The 19,922-nt window shown below is 54.1% G+C and overlaps 1 protein-coding gene across 5 annotated transcripts in view; it reads left to right on the top strand.

Annotated features, from left to right (window-relative positions):
* The window catches only part of Baiap2 (BAR/IMD domain containing adaptor protein 2), a 65,906-nt gene that overhangs the window by 23,590 nt on the left and 22,394 nt on the right, over positions 1 to 19,922 (top strand). For all 5 annotated transcript variants that reach the window (XM_057773521.1, XM_057773519.1, XM_057773522.1 and 2 more), the window contains exons 4-6: positions 16,211 to 16,272; positions 16,874 to 16,945; positions 17,432 to 17,569. In XM_057773521.1, coding sequence (XP_057629504.1) covers positions 16,211 to 16,272; positions 16,874 to 16,945; positions 17,432 to 17,569 — 272 coding nt within the window. The remainder of the gene's footprint in view (positions 1 to 16,210; positions 16,273 to 16,873; positions 16,946 to 17,431; positions 17,570 to 19,922) is intronic.

Below are 19,922 nucleotides of genomic sequence, written 5' to 3' on the forward strand. Positions count from 1 at the left end.
GAGAAAGTCTGCAGCCTGTCAGAGCTCTGCTTTGATATAGCAGGCTGCTTAGTCAGGGCTGGAGGGTAGCTCTGAGCTCCGCATCCTCACAGCCCTTTCTGATGCCCTAGCCGGTAGCCACCCACTTGCTGGTCTGTGGTGACCTCCCTCTCTGGATCTCCTGCCTCTGTTTCTGTCAGAGATGCCCTGGTGCCAGAAACAACTCTGAGCAGGTGAGCCCCGTGCTCCCGTCACTGTGCGTGATCTGTATGTGTGCTTGGTTGCCACTTCTGCTTTCTTGGGATTTTTTGGTACTGGGGCTGACCAGCAACTTGGGATGATAAGAGTATCCACGCAGGTCTGAGCTCCAAGCCATTCCTGGGTCCGCGGAGGTGTGCACTGCTCCCTTGGCCAGGGAGCCCTGGGTGGTGGCCTAGGGCTGGGCAGGTGCACCTGGAGCCAGCAACTCTGCTGTGCGTCCATCGAGCTCCACAGAGGCTCATGCTCCTTCACCCACGACTAAAATCTGGGATTGGCTAAGATGTGACAGCACCTGCCCCTCTGATCCATGACCCTGCTGTCCGGCAGCTGTAGGGCTGGCGTGGAGGATTCAGAGCAGGCCATAAATGGCCGCGTGCCTTCCTTTATTTCTGGGCCTTGGGTGCCCACCATGGTTGTGACGCTGGTGCTCTGTGTAGGTGGAAGGCATTGTGGAGCCTGTCTCACCAGGCTGCGCTGTCCGCCTGTACCCGCCCCCCCATGGACTGTGCACCAGCCTGCTGGACAGCCGTCTGCAGCTCTCCATCCCAAGATGACCGGGGCCTAGAACTGGGCTGGATCTGGCACGGGGAGAAGACCAGAACACTGATGTTCATGGTAGGTTGTGCACACCAGAGCAGGTGGGCACGTGCTCGGTGTTCCTCGACTCCCCACGTGGAACAAGGCTCGGTAGCCTGCCCTTGGCATTCCACAGCCTTGTGGACTTGGGAAGATGTGATGTCCGAAGTTAAGCAGTGAGCAAGGAACCCTCATGTCCCTCATGTGGTCAGGTCTGTTTGAGGCAGTCTCTCCCAAGGCTCTGCTCAGGGCTGTCCCCTGAACTGACTGTTCTTCAACCCCTTGCCTGTCTCTGGAGGCTTCTTCTGTGCTTTGCTTTAAAGGGCTGCTTTGTACCTGCTGGGGCCTGCAGCAGGCTTGTTTGTGATCACAGGGACTTGTGTGCCTCAGCTGGGGCCCTCCTGGCTGCTGAGTCTCAAAAGGCCCAGGGGGAACCAGCAGATGGTCTGTGCTGGCCACAGCCTCCAAGTAAGGATGCTCAAAGACAGGAAGCTCCGCCCTGCCTCAGAGTGTGAGCTTGGCTTCCGTCATGGGTCTCTGAGCAAGTGTGACGCAGTCATGTCCTGTCTGAAGTGTCCTGTCTTCTCAAGTGGTCCGAGACTGCCCTGAGGCTATAGCATGGTTGCTTTCCCATATCAGGCTCGCTCAGCCAGTTGCACTGTGTGGCCCCAGGCATCCAGCTCTGGAATGGAGGGGGCTCAGACCTTTACCCCAAGAGGCCTTCCAGCTGTCCCCAGCGGCACCTGTTGGCCTAGGTAGTTTTGAAGATGCCGACTAGTTGGGCTGCGGTGCTTTTTGTGAGGCTGTGAGGTGGTCTGACTGCATCCTGTTGCTCCTAGGTTAGGCGGAGCCCACCACATCTGGTCAGGGAGCCTTCCACTTCAGAGAAGAGGCTGTGGTCCCAGCCTCTCCTTGGGGCACGTGACAGCAACTGGGTGTGTTACTAGTTGTCAGAACCTTACAGGGCAGGATCCATCTTAGAGACTGCTAGGGGCTGGAGAGATGGCTCAGTGGTTAAGAGCATTGCCTGCTCTTCCAAAGGTCCTGAGTTCAATTCCCGGCAACCACATGGTGGCTCACAACCATCTCTTCTGGCTTGCAGACATACACACAGACAGAATATTGTATACATAACAAATAAATATTAAAAAAAAAAAAAGAGAGACTGCTAAATCCTGAGAGGCATTGTTGGTCTTGATGAAACTCTTGTCCATCCCTGAGGAGCCTGACTCTTTGAGGTCCTGTCTGGGCCAGCTGCCTGTCAAGGTTAGGACAATAAAGGGATGAAAGGCTTGGCAATGCCTGAGATGAGTGGGGCTCCCCTTCCCAGCTAACGACACTTCCTCTCAACTCGACAGTAAAAAATAAGGATCGCAGAGGTCCCTTAGACTCAAGCCAGGGTCCCATGGTTTTTGTTTTTGTTGTTGTTGTTGTTTTGGGAAGAGGGTTTCCAGACAGAGTTTCTTTGTAGCTTTGGAGACTGTCCTGGAACTAGCTCTTATAGACCAGGCTGGTCTCGAACTCACAAAGATCTGCCTGCCTCTGCCTCCCGAGGGCAGGGCCCCATGTTTTACCGTGCCAAGTACACTGTGGAAGTTGCTGGGCAGTTACTGGGCACCTTGACTCAGTTGAGGCTCTGGGGCTGCCAGCAGGGTAGGCTCAGGTGGCCAGGCCTCTTGTGTGGCAGCCCTGGCCACCCCGCTGAGAGCCCGGCGGGGCCTCACTGAGGCTGTGGAGAGATTAATAGCAGTCTGAATTTGATTTGCTGAATCCTGGGCAGTGACTATGTGACAGCCAGGGGAGACGCAGCAGGTGTCCGTGTTCTTCAGCTCCTGGGCTGCTGTGTGATGGGAATATCAATGAGGACAGCAGTGACTGAGCTGGTGACTGCAGCCTCCTGACTGGGGCTTTCCACTCTCACTATTAGGACAGCAGTGTCACCTGGCTGCAGTAGGGCGGGCTAAGAGCCCAGTCTGGGGCCCTGCGAAGACAGCGGGCTCCCTTGCTGGCTCTGGTCCTGCTCTGAGAAGCTTGGCTCTACCAGGGTCCCAGAGTTCCCCAGAGGTGGGGTTCACATTCCCTTCCAGCAGCTCAAAGGCCCCCAGGGACACCCCCGAGCATAAGGCCAAACCCTAAGGACTGAGCTACCCAGGAGTAGCGGCAGCTCTGGGAGCCCCTCGGAGACTCACAGATCTGTGGTCAGCCTTGTGTCCTGAAGTCAAAACTTGTTTATCACATCCACTCTGACTCCAGGGAGGGCTAATGAGGGAGAGCACCAGCTGCTCACTTCTCGGTCAGCAGTTAGCACAGGGTGCTCCAGGCGTGGCCAGCAGCCTCTGTGGGCAGGTCTCTGCCCTTCCCTGGGTTCCCCAGAGCACTGGCTGTCAGAAGTATGGGCACATCAGGCACCTACATACAAATACAGACTGCACTGGGAAGAGATGGGCCACTGGATGCAGTAAGAAACGCGCACAGGTACAGAGAGGGTCAGGGGTCTTCTAGTAGCCCTAGATGGCAAACTTAGTACAGGGTTCTTCAGGGCCAATGGCAGGACTGGTCAAGAGTCCAGTCAGAGATGGGAGAGGTCCGGGTAGCCCTGTCCCCTAAAGAGCGGTTGCCACATGGGTTAGGTCATGGACATCCTGTGCTCAGGAGGGAAGTGAGGTGGCCTCAATCCAGGGGCTTCTGAGATCATAGGTTTCTGTGACATAGTTTAAAGCAGTCTCAAAATAAAATAAAGCAATCAAACAAAAGCACCAAAAGGGGAGGGGGAAGAAGCAGCCAGGTGTGGGGGCTCACGCCTATGATCCCAGCACTGGGGAAGCCGAAGCAGGATGATTATCAAGAGTTTGAGTCTAGCCTAGGGCTCCTTGAGATTCTGTCTCAAAATACTAAAAGAAGCCAGGCCGTGGTGCACACCTTTAACCCCAGCACTTGGGAGGCAGAGGCAGACAGATCTCTCTGTGGGTTTGAGGCCAGCCTGGTCTACAGAGTGAGTTCCAGGACAGCCAAGGCTAATAGAGAAACCTTGTCTCAAAAAACAAACAAAACTAAAAAGAAAGAGGGCTGGAGAGAAGGCTCAGCAGTTAAGAGCACTTGCCGTTCTTGCAGAGGACCTGGGTTCAGTTCCTGGCATCCACACAGTGACTTCCAACCATCTGGTGATGTTCATGTGTACATATGCGCACATGCAAACAAAACACTCATATATATACATGTATAAAATATATATTGCATACACACATATGTGTATATATGCCTATATACACACATGCATATATAATATATATAATAAATCTAAAATATATATAATAAATTTAAAAATTTAACTAAAAGTAACTGGTCCAAATTTTTAATAACCGAAGGCTTTTAATAACTCTGTGGGCTTTTGTTATGCTGCCCTTGGTATATGTTGTACATTGGAAGCATTTCACCACCGACCCGAGGTCCCATGAGAACAGTCACATGCCTGGAGACTAGGCTGGGTCTTGTCCCAGATAGACTAGCCAGCTGAAATGAGCATGTTGTGGACAGTCAACATCCACACAGTGTCCAAGAATGCCATCTCCATCTCTTTAGTGTCAGAGGACAAAGATGAAAGGGACACTGGACACAAGTCCATGGGACAGCAGCCCTCAGGAAGTCCTGTCTGCCTTTTATCCTCTGTCCATCTGCTGGTCTCCACCCAGGAACTTCTGTCAGATCTGGAGCATAGTTGGATCCCAGGATGGATTTGGGGGATGCTCAGCAGAAGTTTGCAGTGTCTTCTGTCTCGAGAGCACGTCTTTGCACAGCACACAAATGCTGTGCATCCTTCGGGCTGCTGAACTTTGTGGAAATGCGGGTGACCTGGGTGCCTGTTCCTGTCTGGCTTTCTGCCCTGTGAAGGAAGGAACTTCCTCATGCCATCCCAAGCCTAGCCGGTGTGTTTCTGGGTAACACTGAGTGCATTTCTGTTCGCCAGCGCTGGGGTGCTTCCTCAGGACTCCGAGATGGCGCCACACAGGCCTGACAAACCGCATTGCTAACAAGGGTCTTTGGGAATACACTCGTTCCCTTTGATCAGCTGGTTTCCGGGTAAATTAGCCCAGAAAGAATGCAATAGACTCTGTTCTAAGCTATGGGCAGGAGCTTGAGCTCTCATACTGAGGGTGTCAGACAGCTTCCTGGCCTGGTGTCTAGTTTGCTTTACCAAAGGTGCTTGGTCACCATGAATAGGAGTGGGAACGTGGCAACTGCCTTTTGTGGTCCTCACAGACATCAGGTACAAGAGAAGATAGACAGGACTGAGGACCAGCAGGTCTTGCTAAGATGCTCTCTAGTGAATGGGGCAGGGAGGGGTCCTGATGTTGTTGGAGCTATGATAAGTCTCTGGCCACTCATCTACATGGGGAGGACATTGGATCAAGTCCCACCATCTTTGTCTCTCTGTGCAACAGCCACATCAGAGAGCGCCTATAGCTGCTTTGTGTACCATGACTCAGAAGCATGTGATCCATGACCAACCAGGATGGATGCACTGAAAATTCCCAGATGGGAGCACTGGACCAGGGGTCTGAGCAGGCAGAATGCAAATAGTGGCCAGTGACTCAGGACAGTGGACACTGGATTGAAGCCTGGCCTTGGCCCTACCTCTCCCTGCTTTTCTCAAAGTCTAAGCACCCATGGTCCAGCTGTTGAGACAACATGGACATCCAGGTGACACTTTGGACTTGTTTTGTTTCAGAACAACATGCCTGTAAGCGCTGCTGTCTGCTGCCATCACCATGGCAACACAGCCATCGATTTTCTCTCGGTCACCCCTTGGCCACATTCCACTCTGGCCTTTCCATAGGTGGGAGAGGAGCTATACTTCTGAAGAACTGGCGTCAAGAGAGTAGCTGAGGGAAGGCAGGATTAGTAACTGTCCAGGGGGCCCCTTGACTGTCTCACCTCCTGTCCGCCCCTTTCCCGCCCAGTGGTTTTAACAGCACGGTGCCCTGGTAGCCACCTCTGTCTGTCTTCACCTAATGAGAGCTCTATATCGGGACCTTGTTCAGGCGGATGTTAATTAGCTCTCGGAGGTGCCTTTCCGCTCTGGAAGCCACCAGAATAATTGAACATTATGGATATTTGCTCCAGAAGGCTCTGGAAGGTGGAGGTGTGCTTACAGCCAAGTTTGAGCAGCTGACCCCCCGGCATAGAGCCCCTCTGCCACCGCGGAGGGGATGCCAGATCTGGCCCTCCCCAAATGACAGGGGTGCCCAGCAGTCAGGCACTGTGTTGTGCCTGGGTACCCCCGGATGACACTCCACAGCACGAGCGCCCTGCTCTCAGGCTCTCTCCCCTGTTCTGGGGACTGGCGCTAACTTCGGGAGGGCTGTGGCAGCTAGGGTCATCTGAAGGTTACAGACGCCCCCTCTCCGGGCCCTGCAAAGCTCCACCTGGGCTGCGAGCTACCAGGAGCCTGTCTCCTGTCTCCACCCTTGAAGGCTTTGCTGAGGATATGTGGAGCATTTCAGGCACTTCCCTGCCAAGGCGGGCCTGAGGGAGGCTGTCCCTCTCCCAGCATGCTGCCCACTTGCCACTGTTACAGCTTCCAAGTCAAGCTGTGCTTGTCTTGTCTCTCCTTCTGGATAAGGTTGGGCTCACAGGGCTCGTTAGCTGCTGGGTCCAGTTTCCTGACCCGGAAGGATCTGACTGATTCGCCGTGTTCTGCTGGTCTGCCCTGACACTCCATTTTCCCATGCTTTGCTCCGGGGAGGGCCTAGGGGCAGAGTCCTGATGGCATAAAGAAAACTTAGCTCTCCTTGATTCCCGCCATCTACTGAGGCTCCCCCGTGAGGTACAGATAGAGTGCCTGGCCCAAGGGTCGCACTGAGCTTCACGACACAGGGTCAGTTCTCCCTAGACTCTGCCCTGAACTTTGACTGCATGAGCATGTCATGGGGTCTAGCTGAAATCCCTGTAACTTTGCCACTACACTCATCCCCGTGGAAGCATGTCAGAGGGCAGTACACAACGTCCTCTAGGAAGAGGGCACCGAGGCACCTGCCATTTAGAGACCCTGCGGCTCTTTTCTCTTTACTCTTTTTCTCATGCCTCGCCCACTCTGGCTGCTCTGAAGAGGGGACCGTCCAAGGACCAGCCCCTCAGCAGGGGTGCTGTGCCTGTGGTATTGGAGGCAGCTGTCAGCAGGCTAAGCAGTTGCCTCACCAGCCCCTTCCCCAAATCAGGAGACCTGGCCCTGGTGACTTTGGCAACAGGTATGATATCCACTCATTGCTTAGCCACCTGCGGTCTGCCAGGGCCTCTAGCCCTTCCCTATAGGCCCCGTAGTAATTGAGGTCTGTTACTCAAACCATCCTCTTCTTCAGGGGGACAGCTTTAGCCAGCAGTTAGGCAGTGGATCAAAGACCTTGCTGCTGGAGAAAGTGCTGTGCTTGGGAGACCATGGCCTCACAAGGACCCTTGTAGTCTCACTCACCCTCTCATACCATGCCTGGAAGCCTGGGGTGGAGACCGCCTCCTTGTGATCACCTGAGTTTCCTTCTGGAAACAAGTGCCTGGCAGATCTGCTTGGCTGTTGGCCCAGGCCGATGGCACTAGTGAGTCCCGGACTTTGGTAGTGCACATGGAGAGGGATGCATCTCTTGTCTGAGTCCTGGCCTCCCACAGAATGTGCCCAGCCCTGCAGAACAACAGTCCAGTGGTGTGCAGCCGCTCACACTGCATCCCGACCACTGCTTTACCGTAGATTTCTTCATGGGTCTGGGCTGCGTTGATAGCAAAGTTTGCTTTTTACATGTGTTTATTACGTGTGTGTGCATTCACACGCATGCTCCCCAGTGTTTGTGTGGAGGTCAGAGGACAACCTACAGGGGTTTTCTTCTTCCACCATGTGGTCCTGGGGACTAAACTTAAGTCACTGGGCGTAGTGGCAAGTGCTTATACCCACAGAGCCATCTCTCTCTCCATGCAGGATCAGGAGTCCCTCATCTGGGGCCTGTGGGGGCCTTGGGTGGTGTCTGCAGGTGTCTGCACTCCATTCCCCGCCTCCTTCAGTCTCTTAGGTTCCCCCTTCCCTGCAGCATCTTGTCATCTGTACATTATAAGAACACTGTTGTTTCTGAAAGAGAAAAGTAAGGCTGAATGTTTTGAATTTTTATTACATTCTTATTTTTGTGTGCACATAAGCGTGCAAGATGTTTGGGGGGTGCTGTGGAAGGACAAATTGCCAGAGTGTGTCTCCTTGTTCCGTACACCCCCAGGATCAGGATCAGGCTGTCAGGCTTAATGGCAACGCCTTTACCTGATGAGCTGTTTAGCTGGCCCAGGACTGAGTGTTTTAAGGCACAGTTGTTACGGAGAGTACAATGTAGGGAACACTCTGGAGTATGAGGTGAGGGCCCTGGCGTGCTATCCTCATAGGCTTGCCCAGCACAGAGCGCAGGCACATGGAGTGCTGGCTTGCCCGCAAGAGCAGCAGGAACAGCTACATCTCTGCTCCATGGGTTTAAAGAGGACCGGTGGCAACCCTACTGTCAGGGTGGAGGTGTCCTGATGGGGCAAGAAGTCCTTGCTCCTAGGACACAAACTGGGATACTGAGCTCGAGGCAGTTACAGTCTCCGCAACTGTCTCAGAAAAATCACATGCATGCACTTAATGTCAGGAGGAGCATTGAGCAATGGGTGAGCCTTAACACTTGGAACTGTGGCGAAACCAGCACTGTCTGCTGTACTGTCTCTGTGGCTCTCCCATAGACTCTAGAGGGTGGGGTGGGGAGACCGTGTGCCTCCCTCCCAGCCACAGAGCCACAGCATCCCCCGTTTCATCCCCAGGCAGCTTCCCACCATGGGAGCTCCTGGGAGTGGCTGTAGAACCAGCCTACCCAGGATTCACCCACAGCTGCAGCCAATGGTGTGGCTGAGTCCGCACTGACAGCACTCAGAGTCTCAGGAGACTTCCTGGTGCTTGCCAAGTTCAAGTGGAAGGTGAAGTCTGCTCTGTTTAGAACTGGGAGGAGCAGCAAGGCAGGTCCCAGTGCTGCTGCCTGAGGCCTCGTCAGCCACTGTCAGCCACAGGTATCCCCAGAACCCATGCCCCACCCCATCTCCCATACCACTCCCCAGAACCCATGCCCCGCCCCTCTCCTGTACCACTCCCCAGAACCCATGCCCCACCCCTCTCCCGTACTGCACTGCCGGCCCCCCCCCTTCCCCGTTCTGTTCCGAGTCTCTATGGCCGGCCTTCCCAGGCTTCTCTGAATGTATCACAGGCCCTCTTACCTGTCAGTCCCGATGGAGTCTCTGTGGCCGGCCTTCCCAGGCTTCTCTGAATGTATCACAGGCCCTCTTACCTGTCAGTCCTGATGATTTTAAGCACCTGAGTTTGGGTGGAGACGCCTGAGGTCTGCCTCTACGTAGGCTGCTCCCTCAAGTCTAATCTTTCCAGAGGTTCCGAAGACACCACCTCTGTCACCTGTTCATGTGCATTTGTCTTCCCCACAGTACCTGCCACCTCCAGGGCACTGTCTTCCATGTCCAGGGCCCTTCCTCTGACTGGGGCCTGCTCATGGTCCTGTGCCCTACACTGACTCTGCAGGCTGCCCCTGACTCTCACCTTCAGCCTTACTTGAGGTATGAGGACTCCCCTGGAATTCATGTGCCCTTTAGCCCATTTCCTTCTTGTTACGAACTCATTGGGCACCCAGTGGTGCCAGCACTGCTTCTTGAGTGCCACCACGTCGCTCAGTTTCCCAGCTGCCAGCGTCGGGCTCCGTGTGTAGCTGTCAAAGCATCTCTGCTCTTCTGTCGGGTCATGGATACTACCCACGCTGATCTTGAACTCCTGGTCTTAAATGCTCCCCTTTCCTCAGCTCCCCAGGACCAAGCAGTCTGGGTGTGTCACACTGGGTCTGTGTAATTTTGAAATCAGCCTGAAATTAGTTAGGAATAGAAGCAGACAGGACTGAGCCCTAAACCTCAGAATTCCAACATTTGGCCATCCCAGTTCCTGCCAGGTGAGGGCAAGCCAAGGTGAGTCGAGTGTTACCAGGAGCGAGCACTTAGTTTACCCTCTGGGAGGATGTTGAGCCTCCAGGGAGAACTGTGTTCTTGCTTTATCTTCAAAATAGTCTAGGAGTAGCCAGGGCAGGGACAAGGACAGGATTCTTTGGGAAAATCCAGACCAATTCAAGCCTCTTGGCCACCTTGGCAAGTTCCACCTCTGTGTGGGGAAACCCTGAGTCTTCTAAAAAGTCCCTCCAGTCTTCCAGATGGCCATTGTCCTGGCAGAGGTGTCATAGTGGGCAGAAGTGAGACTCCATAGTCTGCCCATACACCAAGTTCTGGCTGCCGGTACCCTTTCTGGCTATATAGCTGAGAGGGCCTCAAAAACGTGTATCATGCCTGGCACACTTCCTAGCACTCAGGAGGCAGAAGCTGGTGGATCTCTGAGTTCAAGGCTAGCCTGGTCAACATAGCAAGTTCCAGAATAGCCAGATCTACATAGTGAGACCATGTCTCACAACAATGACAAAAGAATGTATATCACAGGACTGGAGAGCTCACTAAGAGGTTAAGAACACTGGCTGCCCTTTCAGAGCCCCTGCATGGCCACTCATAACCATCTGTAAGTCCAGTTCAGCATATTCAACTGCCAGTTCTGGCCTCCATGGCACCAGGCACATCTCCGGTGCACAGATATCTGTATATCTCAACACGTGCGCACACACAATGTTTAAAAGCATGCAGCAGGAAGACTGATCACATGAGGTCATACTTAGGGCTGTCATGACCCTGTAGGCTTTCCGCCACAGCTGTCCTGGGTGCGAACAATCGAGCGGGACAGTTTTGTGTCAATTTAACCCAAGCTGTAGTCATCTTGGAGGAGAGAACCCTCTACTGAGAAAACGCCTCCATAGGATTATGCTGTAGGCAAACCTGTGGAACATTTTCTTAATTAGCGATCGATGAGGGAAGGTTGAGCCCATTGTGGGTAGTGGCAGCGCTGGGCTGATGGTCCTGGGTTCTATAAGAAAGCAGACTGAGCAATCCAGGAAGAGCAAACCAGTAAGCAGCACTCCTCCATGATCTCCTCATCAACTCCCACATCCAGGTCCCTCTCCTTTTAGAGTTCTTGTCCTGAATTCCTTTCATGATGAACTCAGGGTTAGACTTTGATGATGTGGAAATGTAAATCAAATAAACCCACAGTTGCTTTTGGTCATGTTTCATCACAGCAGTAGTGACCCTAAATACAACAGAAATTGACATCAGAAGTGGGGTTTAGGAAGAGCTCTTACAGAACGACTCCATATATAGGGATTTGTATATAGAGAGAGAGGAAGATTTATTAGAATGGCTTACAGGCTGTGGTCCAGTTAGTCCAACAATGGCTACCTACCACTGGAAGGCTCTAGAATCCAAGCTGGATGTCTCCGCTGGTCTTCAGTATGCAGCAGAATCCTGAAGTAGACGCTAATGTCAGTGAAAGGGTGGACTTGCCAGTGAGTGCAAGCAGTCAGGCAGCCTAGATACATGTTCTTTCCACCCAAAGGATGTTAATTGGCCACGGAAATGGAGTCTCCTAGATGTGGTTGCATACACCTGTGTACCAGTATTCAGGATGCAGAGGCAGGAGGATCGGGAGTTCAAGGCTCTCTAGGGCTGTACAGTGAATTTGCTCCTGACTCCAGCCCGGATGAAATATGTGAAATCTCAGAAACAAAACAAAAACAAAACAAACAACAACGGAAAGGAAGGGAAAGGACGGGTTTTCTGGCCTCTGCTGTAGCACAGGTGGACACTGTGGCTGTCCCCAGTCCGCGTCCCCACCCCCAGGAAGGGGGACATTTCCACGTGGACCAGATTGCACACTAGCCCTCCAGTGTGAAGCCAGGTTACTAATGGCACCAGAAATCTTTAAAACTGAGGCACTGGGGTGACATGCAGGGTGACTCAGATGGCTGACCTTTTAGCTACTTGACTCACACTGTAGAGGTTGAGGAGGGTGTGGTCTCCTGCTATGGCTACCTGTGTTTTTCAACTTAATCCCAAATGTGTTGTCTCTGGCACCCACATGTGCTTTTGGGGGGGTCTTACGTCCTATGTTCCCCAATACTTGGGGTCCTGGAACCCTCCTGTCCCCAGCTGTTGTAGTCCCAATGTCACCATCTTCGGTTACTGCTCCCTCCTTTGATGCACAAAGGCTGACTCACTACCCTGGCGTGCCAGGGGCTTCCGTCTCTGTGGGACCTGCCATGCCAGGGCCCTGGGATGGGCCACCTGCTGCCATCCACTCCCTGGAGAGCTTCATGAGGTGGCAGCTGTAAAGATTTACCTCCCTCATTCACTGTTTGCTCTGGCACACTGGGCCTCGTTTCCCAATCTGATCCGGTTTTTCAAGTTTGGGGCCCACCTGTGCTGTGGCCCTGGCGCTCTAGGTCCCCAGGAGATGGGTGGATTCTTCCGTGGCTGGAGAGGTGGCTCAGTGGTCAAGAGTCCATACTGCTTCTACAGAGGACCCAAGTTTGGTTTTGAGCACTCATGTCAGCAGCTCACAGCTGCCTGTAACTCTAGCCTCAGGGATCTGGTGCCCTCATCTGGTCTCCACTTGTGTGCACATACCCCCAACATCATTACAATTAATAAAACATCTTTTTCTAAAAGAAAGCAAGCCTCTTCCTTGTAGCACAGCGCACCTGGAAGGATCTTCCTGGGAAAGGAGAGGGTGGGAGATCTTAGAGCCCACAATGAGGGCCCAGCCCCTGCTTCATTCTCTGTCCCTCCTGGCCTGCAGTCCTTCAGACGCAAGAAGTGCACAAGGGCCAATGGACGAAACTTCTCGTGGCCTCTGGCAGAAATCAATACCCCTGGCTGCCGACTCCCCCTCTGCAGTGGGGTGCTCGGGGTGGCTGGTTGTGCCTCTCCTGCATGTTGTGCTCATGGCACTCCAGGGGTTAAGTGCTGGCGGCTGTGCATGTTCAGGCCCTACTGCACGTGGCTTCCTGCAGCTGCCTGTAAAATGCAGTTTAAAATTCACCATGTGGGCTGATTTTGCATGGCACCAGCTTGCATTGCTCTCTCTCTCATATGCACACACACACATGCACACGTGTACCCTGTTCTTTGCCTTTGCCTAGGTGGGCCCCTGCATGCATACCCATCATATGTGGGGGTGGGGACAGGCTACCCAGCTGGGGCTCTGAACTGAGGGTTTTAGTGGATCAGGACACTGCTCTGTGTCTGAGTGTTGACACATCCCAGATGGAGTGGTAACTGCTGTCCTCTTGGGCCTGACACCCATCAGCAGAACAAAATCCTATGAGACACTTCACACACCCGTGGGTATTGGGAGTCCCCTGTAAGGATCTGCTGTCTGATCACACCACTTTCCGAGGTTCCTGGACTGGCGTGCACTGCTTTCTGTTTGGTCTTGACATTGACTTGTAATTCTGGCCCTAAAGAATGTGGCCAGAGGAAAGAGCAACAACCTATAAGGAGATCTCTAGCTACGCGCTTGGTCTCCGCTGCCCCGTTCCTCCTCTTGTAGACCTCACAGCCATTTTGAGGGGCTGGTCGCACAGGCCAAAGGAAGGGTGGGTGGGCGTAATCCAAAGTGAGAGAGTAGGGCCAGTGCTGCCAGGGACTCAGGTGGGTTCCCCTGCCAGGCCAGACTGCATACCCATCGTGGTCACGGGCTTTCCCCCTGGGTGTAGTTATAGCTCATTCCCAGGTGTCTGGGATGTTAAGAGACAGGAGATAGACCCCAGACCCTCTGAGTCATGAAAACATGATCAAGCAAAGCCCAGAGTACTTCTGGGTCCTTCCTTGTCTCGGGGGCAACAGGTTTCCATCCTATGGAACTTACAGATGCAGAAAAACACGAAGGACCCTAGGACTTGCTACTCGGGGGCTTATATTTCTTGCTTGCACACTGGTGGCTTCTGGTCTGAGTGTAGAAAGCTCTGATCTGTGGCTTTGGGTTTCCCGCGAGCCCTGTTCTGAGCATGTGGGACATTGCCCTGGTGACCCGCTGAACAGTCGACATGCCTGGGCACGTGTGCTGGTGGCAACCAAGGCCACGTCCCCATGGGGACCGTGCCTGTAGCCCCACTTCTCCCCTGGCCTCATCTGTTTATCTCAGCAGCAATAAGAGACCAGGATCCTTCACAATAAATTCTGTCCCCTTGTGGTCCCCAGTCCCTTCAGGCACAAGGGAGTCCATGTCTAGAGTGGGCCAGGAGTAGGACTTCCGTCCTCTTTAGAGGGGTCTGGCAAACCTGAGGCCACTTGCCCTGACCCTCAGTGTATAAGTTGTCACTGACTTTGTGACCACAGCTTCCTATTGGCCATACACAGTTATGACAGGGATGCAGTTTCTGGGGTGGTCATTATCCCCTTGCCATAAGTGTTAGGCTTCATGCAGGTCTGTGGTCATACACTCAGGGCGTGGTGCCGGGCAGATGCCTGTGCTGTTTTTACCCCTGGCATCCACGATAAGTTTATCCAGGTGACTCAGGTGGTTTGCTCACAGCTCCTGCCAGCTGTTGCGTTTGCCCTTTGCCCACAAAGGATGATCTGCAGGGCAGTGGTCAGCAAGCAGTGTGGGGCTGGTATGGTGAATCGTAGATCTGGCCACTGCCCATCCTGCTGACCTGGAGAGTCCTTTGCTACTGACGGTGGCTGGTGTGGCCTCACACGCGATGCTAACTGGTGTAGGAAATCTGTGCAACGCCCGATCGTCAGTCAGTGCTCGGTGTCCCTGTAGTCACTGGAATTAAAACAATAGCTCGTGGTCCTAAGAGGGTTCCCCGAGAATCTGGCCTCCCCAGACCCAGATGAACTCCCCAGGGGAAACTGATGTCCTAGAGGAAGGTACCCTCCAGCTAGGACTTCTGTTGTCAGAGGATTTCTTCTGGTTTCCAGTTGGCAACAGTGGATGATAAAAAGGGACTCCTGGGGAGAAAAGTCTTGCACCCGGCAGGACCAGAGGAGCAGCTTAGCAGCATACACTCCATCCAGCCTCTAGACACAGACATGAGCCTCCTTCTCTGTGTCTGTCCATAGCACCCAGCCAGGGTCCCGGACTCCCCCAAAAGTTACCAGCTAGTTGCCAGGCAGACAAGTGGAACTAGACTACTGGGTTTCTCTACACAGGAGGAGATGACCCGGGGCAGAGAGGGCAGGCAGCCTTGTTGGTCTTGGTTAGAGGCATTGTGTGCCCGACCCGTTCGTTACATGTCTCCTGTGGCCAGCTGAGCATGACTTGGGGTCTCAGGCCCCTGGAAAAAGAAAGGGAGCGGGAAGCTTGTGCTCAGTCGACAGCGGGAGACACATGACGGGTCAAGGGCTCCTAACCACGACCCTTCCGGCTGCCTGCCCGGCCTGAGCCGTCATCCCTAGGTGTGGAGTGGGAGGCAGGTGCCGGGATCTGATTTGGTCATTGTTGGACTTAAAGGAAAGTGTGCGGGGCCCTTGGTGCTCAAGGCTCATCCCTTCTACTTTCTTCTGTTGTGTGCTTGTCAAAAGCAGGAGGTGGCTATTGCCAGCTTAGTGTCGGCTCTGTAAACTGTCGGGGCTCAGCTCAGCCCAACGCTGGGCAGACAGACACTAGTCCAGCCTGGAGTGTGTGCCACAGGCAAGTGATGTTCCAGCTGGAAAGGCCCTGGATGGTGTTGACGGCTGAACCTCTGTTGTCCCAGTCTACCCTTCACGTGTAGGCCAAGCCACATCAGTTCCCCGAAGCGTTGGTGTCCTGGGGAAACGTTTATGGAGCCGTGGCCGTGCCCAGTGCTCCGTGGCACATGAGCCTAGGCCCCTGCCAAGCCGGTCCACAGCACCAGTCCACCAGTTCGGCTGACACCACGGGTCAAAAGGACACATTCTGCCAGGGCAAGTGGGTCCGAGACCACTTTGTCCTCCTGGGACTCGTGCCAGCTGAGGACCCAGTGCCCAGAATGCCTTTCTCATGCAAACTGGCAGTGAGGCCTTGGGTCAGAGAGGGTGGTTTCCTGTGCCTTGCACAGGGGTGTGTCTGCCCTGGTGTGTGGCTCAGTACATCACTGGCTGGTATGAGGTCTGTGTAGGTGCCGTTCGCACTGCACGCGGGTAAAAGCTGTCTGCACAGGGCCTCCCGCCACATGTCCCTGCCCTACGCATGTGCTTCCATGTGGACACCTGAGCTGCCCATAAGGATGCCAGGCACGCTAACTCAGATTCTAACCCCTCATCATTTTAGACTCTTCTGTTCCTTCTTCCCCTCCCACCGGGTTTTTTTTTTTTTTTTTTTTTTTTTTTTTCCAGAAGCTCCTCTGTCTAGAGTCACGGACCTTCTGTGGTGTCCAGTGTTTAGTCCTGGTGTAGGCTCAGTGACTGGAAATACCTAACCGGTCCACTTTCTTTCCTCCAGGGGACGTCCTCTTCCAGATGGCCGAAGTCCACCGGCAGATCCAGAACCAGCTGGAAGAGATGGTGAGTGTGGCCTCTGGGACCTCCACCTTGGGTTCCAGGAGCAGACATGGGTGAGCATTTGGGTGTCAGCTGAAGAGGACCGGCTATGTGCTTTATCTGTGTGTCTATCGGGACTTCCGTAGCTATGCTGTCAACACTCAGAGACAGGAACACAGGTCACACGAGTTACAGTGATCTTCCGGGAAGATGACTGTGTCTCGGGGTCCTGGGAAAAGAAAGGAAATCAGGGCCTCATGCTCAGTTGGCCCCGGGGACCTGTGATAGGTCAGCCGTGGAAGGGTCACTAGAGCCTTGATGATAGCCCTAGCCAGGTCCCCGTTCTTGCTGCTCATGGGTGACAAAGTCAAAGTTTTCTCTCGATTCAGGTTCAGTTCCTTCAGCCCTTACCTGAACAATCCGTCAGAGGGAGGGTGGTGGAAACGGGGTGTCCAAGCTTGAAAGACTCCTGTCCCATCCTCACCCTTGGGAGCCTCCTGGTTCCTTGGGGCCTGCATGGCCCCAGAGGGCTCTTCTTCCCTGGTACCGTGTCCAGGCTGGCTCTGCTCCTGTTGCCTGCGACATGTCTCACAGCTGCCTAACAGTGTTTCCTCCCTGCCTCCAGCTGAAGTCTTTCCACAATGAGCTGCTCACACAGCTAGAACAGAAGGTAGAGCTGGACTCCAGGTACCTGAGTGTAAGTACAGCCTGCGCCGTGCCTGCTGGGCCGCCATTGCCAGGCCTGCCCCTGCCTCTGCCTCTCCTGGGGATCTGTCTCCTAGCTGGACTCCCACCCTAGTGGCCTAGAGAAGAGCCGTGTGCAGCTCCCCTGCCTCTCAGCCTTTGGCTTGTACCGCAGGACCCACTGAGTGCCTTGTCTGTGCCTCACTGTCCTTGCCCCTCAGCCCAGGCTGCTGCAGTACCCACCACCCAAGTTTATGGCCTTGCACCTACTGTTAGGGCCAGGGAATGAGGACAGGCTGCTTCCAGGTCTGATTTTGGTCTTGGAGGTGAGGTTAGGGATCTGCCAGAGGAAGACAAGGAGGAGGCCTGCAGCTGTGGCCCCTGCCTCACTCTGGCCAGCGGGAACCTGCTGTGGCTAGGGAGCGGGGAGGACGGAAGAGGGGGCATCGAGCGGTCTGCAGCACTCACAAGCATCCACGGTTGTGTCGTGGTTCCCCAGGCTGCACTGAAGAAGTACCAGACGGAACAGAGGAGCAGAGGCGATGCCCTGGACAAATGTCAGGCGGAGCTAAAGAAGCTCCGCAAGAAGAGCCAAGGGAGCAAGAACCCTCAGAAGTACTCGGACAAGGAGCTGCAGGTAGGGTGACAGCTGCCAGCACACGGGCGCGTAAAACCGCAGGCTGCAGCTGTGGCTTCATGCCCCTTTCTTGGCAAGGAAGAGCTTCCCCATCTGCCCATGAGCTCACTAGGTGTCTGTCGAGGGAGGGGGAAGCCCCCAGGTGTGGCAAGGCAGGGCTGGATTTCTGGAGTGACAGCCTAAGTCCTTGAGCCGGAGGGGTGGTTAACTCGGCGGAGATGCTGGGAAGGTTCTCGGCTACCATGCAGAGGCTCAGGCTAACCGTCCCCTTGACCCCTCTGGATTCCTGCCCAGGAGCCAGACCCCAGACTGCTTTTCTGTGATCACCCACTCCAGGCTGGTCAGTCAAGGTCATCTGAGGCAGATGGCCCTGGAGGCTTCCAAGGGCCAGATTCACGGCCATTTTCTCTGCCCATCCACCGGCACTGCAGGTGCTGTGTGCTGATCAAGTGTAGGATATTGTGGCCAGACTGACACTTACGTCAGAATCTAGGACAGTGTCCTGAAACTGAGCAGGCTGAGAAACCCCTCACCTACTCTTGCAGGCCTAACTGCACAGATAAAAAGGTGTACTGCAGGACACCCAGTGTTTGTAGAGGAGCACGGGGCCTGGAGGGTACAAGGTGTGCTCCAAGGCCTGGGGTCCCCACTCTTACCTGTAGCATCAGACAGCACCCACCACCCAGGTGCGTTCCTGCCCTAGACATGTGATTTTCCTCTTGCGCCCATAGTGCCCCTGGCATCTCCCCTGGGCCCAGGGGAGTGGGGAGGGCTGAGGATGCCAAGGTGGCCTAGGAGAGTTGTCGCTAAGCACATGCACTCCTGATGGGGGATTTCACAGGCCCATGGGGGATTCTGCCCTGAGTCCATCTGTCCTAAACAAGAGAGCAGGCCTGGACGGCACTCTTCATGGGAAGGGGTTGCCATAGCAGGAAGCTTACGGTCCCTGCAATCTGCCGCTGCAGTCTCACACATACAGCTTTTGCAACAGGATGCCTTCCACTCACATTTTCCTGAGTCCCGGATCTTTGTTTTGATTATCTGTATATGTTTGTGTGTGTGAAGGTACATGTATATACAGGCACGCATTCATATATGTGTGTGCAGAGGCCAGAGGACAACCTTAGGTCATTCCTCCTTAGACTCTTTCCGCCTTCTTTCTGAGAGTCTGGCTGACTTGAAGCTTGTCAAGTAGGTTAGGCTGACTGCCCAGCGAACCCAGGGATCCACCTGTCTCTGCTCCCCAGTGCTGGGGTTACAAGTATAGACCTGTGTGTTTTTCAGTGTGGGTTCTGGGGCCCACACTTGGGTCTTCACACTTGCAGGGCAAACACTTTACAGCTCCCAGTGTGTTTTGTTTTTGTTTGTTTGTTTTTCAAGACAGGGTTTCTTTGTGTAGCCCTGGCTGTCCTGGAACTCACTCTGTAGACCAGGCTGGCCTCAAACTCACAGAGATCCGCCTGCCTCTGCCTCCCGAGTGCTGGGATAAACCAGTGGTATGTACCACTACCACCCAGCTTACATTGTTAGTATTTTTTTTAAATATTTATTTATTATGTATACAATATTCTGTCTGCATGTATGCCTGCAGGCCAGAAGAAGGCACCAGACCCCATTACAGATGGTTGTGAGCCACCATGTGGTTGCTGGGAATTGAACTCAGGACCTTTGGAAGAGCAGGCAATGCTCTTAACCTCTGAGCCATCTCTCCAGCCCACATTGTTAGTATTTTTAATGACCCTCTGTGATCCATGGCTGCCTCCAAGGACATGTTCAGGCTGAGGCTGTCACACAGGGGACGCTGTGAACCTTCTGGGGTTGTTTGTGGACAGCTCCTCAGGTGAGCTGCAGGATTAAGGAACAGATATACATTCATCAGTGTCCAGCTGTTGGTGCCTTTTGTCAATTTACTCTCAGGTGGCCAACAGACATCACCCTGCTGCTTGAGAGGGGAGCGGGCTCTTCAGTGCTGGTGTGGGCTGTGCAGGTGTGGGCCGTGCAGGTGCGGGCCGTGCAGGTGCGGGCTGTGCAGGTGGGATGGCTCCTCAGTGCAGTCATGGGCCATGCAGGTAGGCCATGCAGGTGTGGGCCGTGCAGGTGTGGACTGTGCAGGTGTGTGCAAGTGGGATGGCTCCTTAGTGCAGGCATGGGCCATGCAGGTGTAGGCCATGCAGGTGTGGGCCGTGCAGGTGTGGACTGTGCAGGTATGTGCAAGTGGGATGGCTCCTTAGTGCAGGCATGGGCCATACAGGAGGGCTTTCCATGTGTGAGCACACAACCTAGAGGGAACCTTTGAGGCACCAGTTTAGCAGCCCGGTGATGGGCTTATCTTGTTTACCCCCTGGTGACAGCC

Source organism: Chionomys nivalis, chromosome 7 (assembly GCF_950005125.1).
Source record: "Chionomys nivalis chromosome 7, mChiNiv1.1, whole genome shotgun sequence".
In the NCBI taxonomy this organism is placed as follows: Eukaryota; Metazoa; Chordata; class Mammalia; order Rodentia; family Cricetidae; genus Chionomys; species Chionomys nivalis.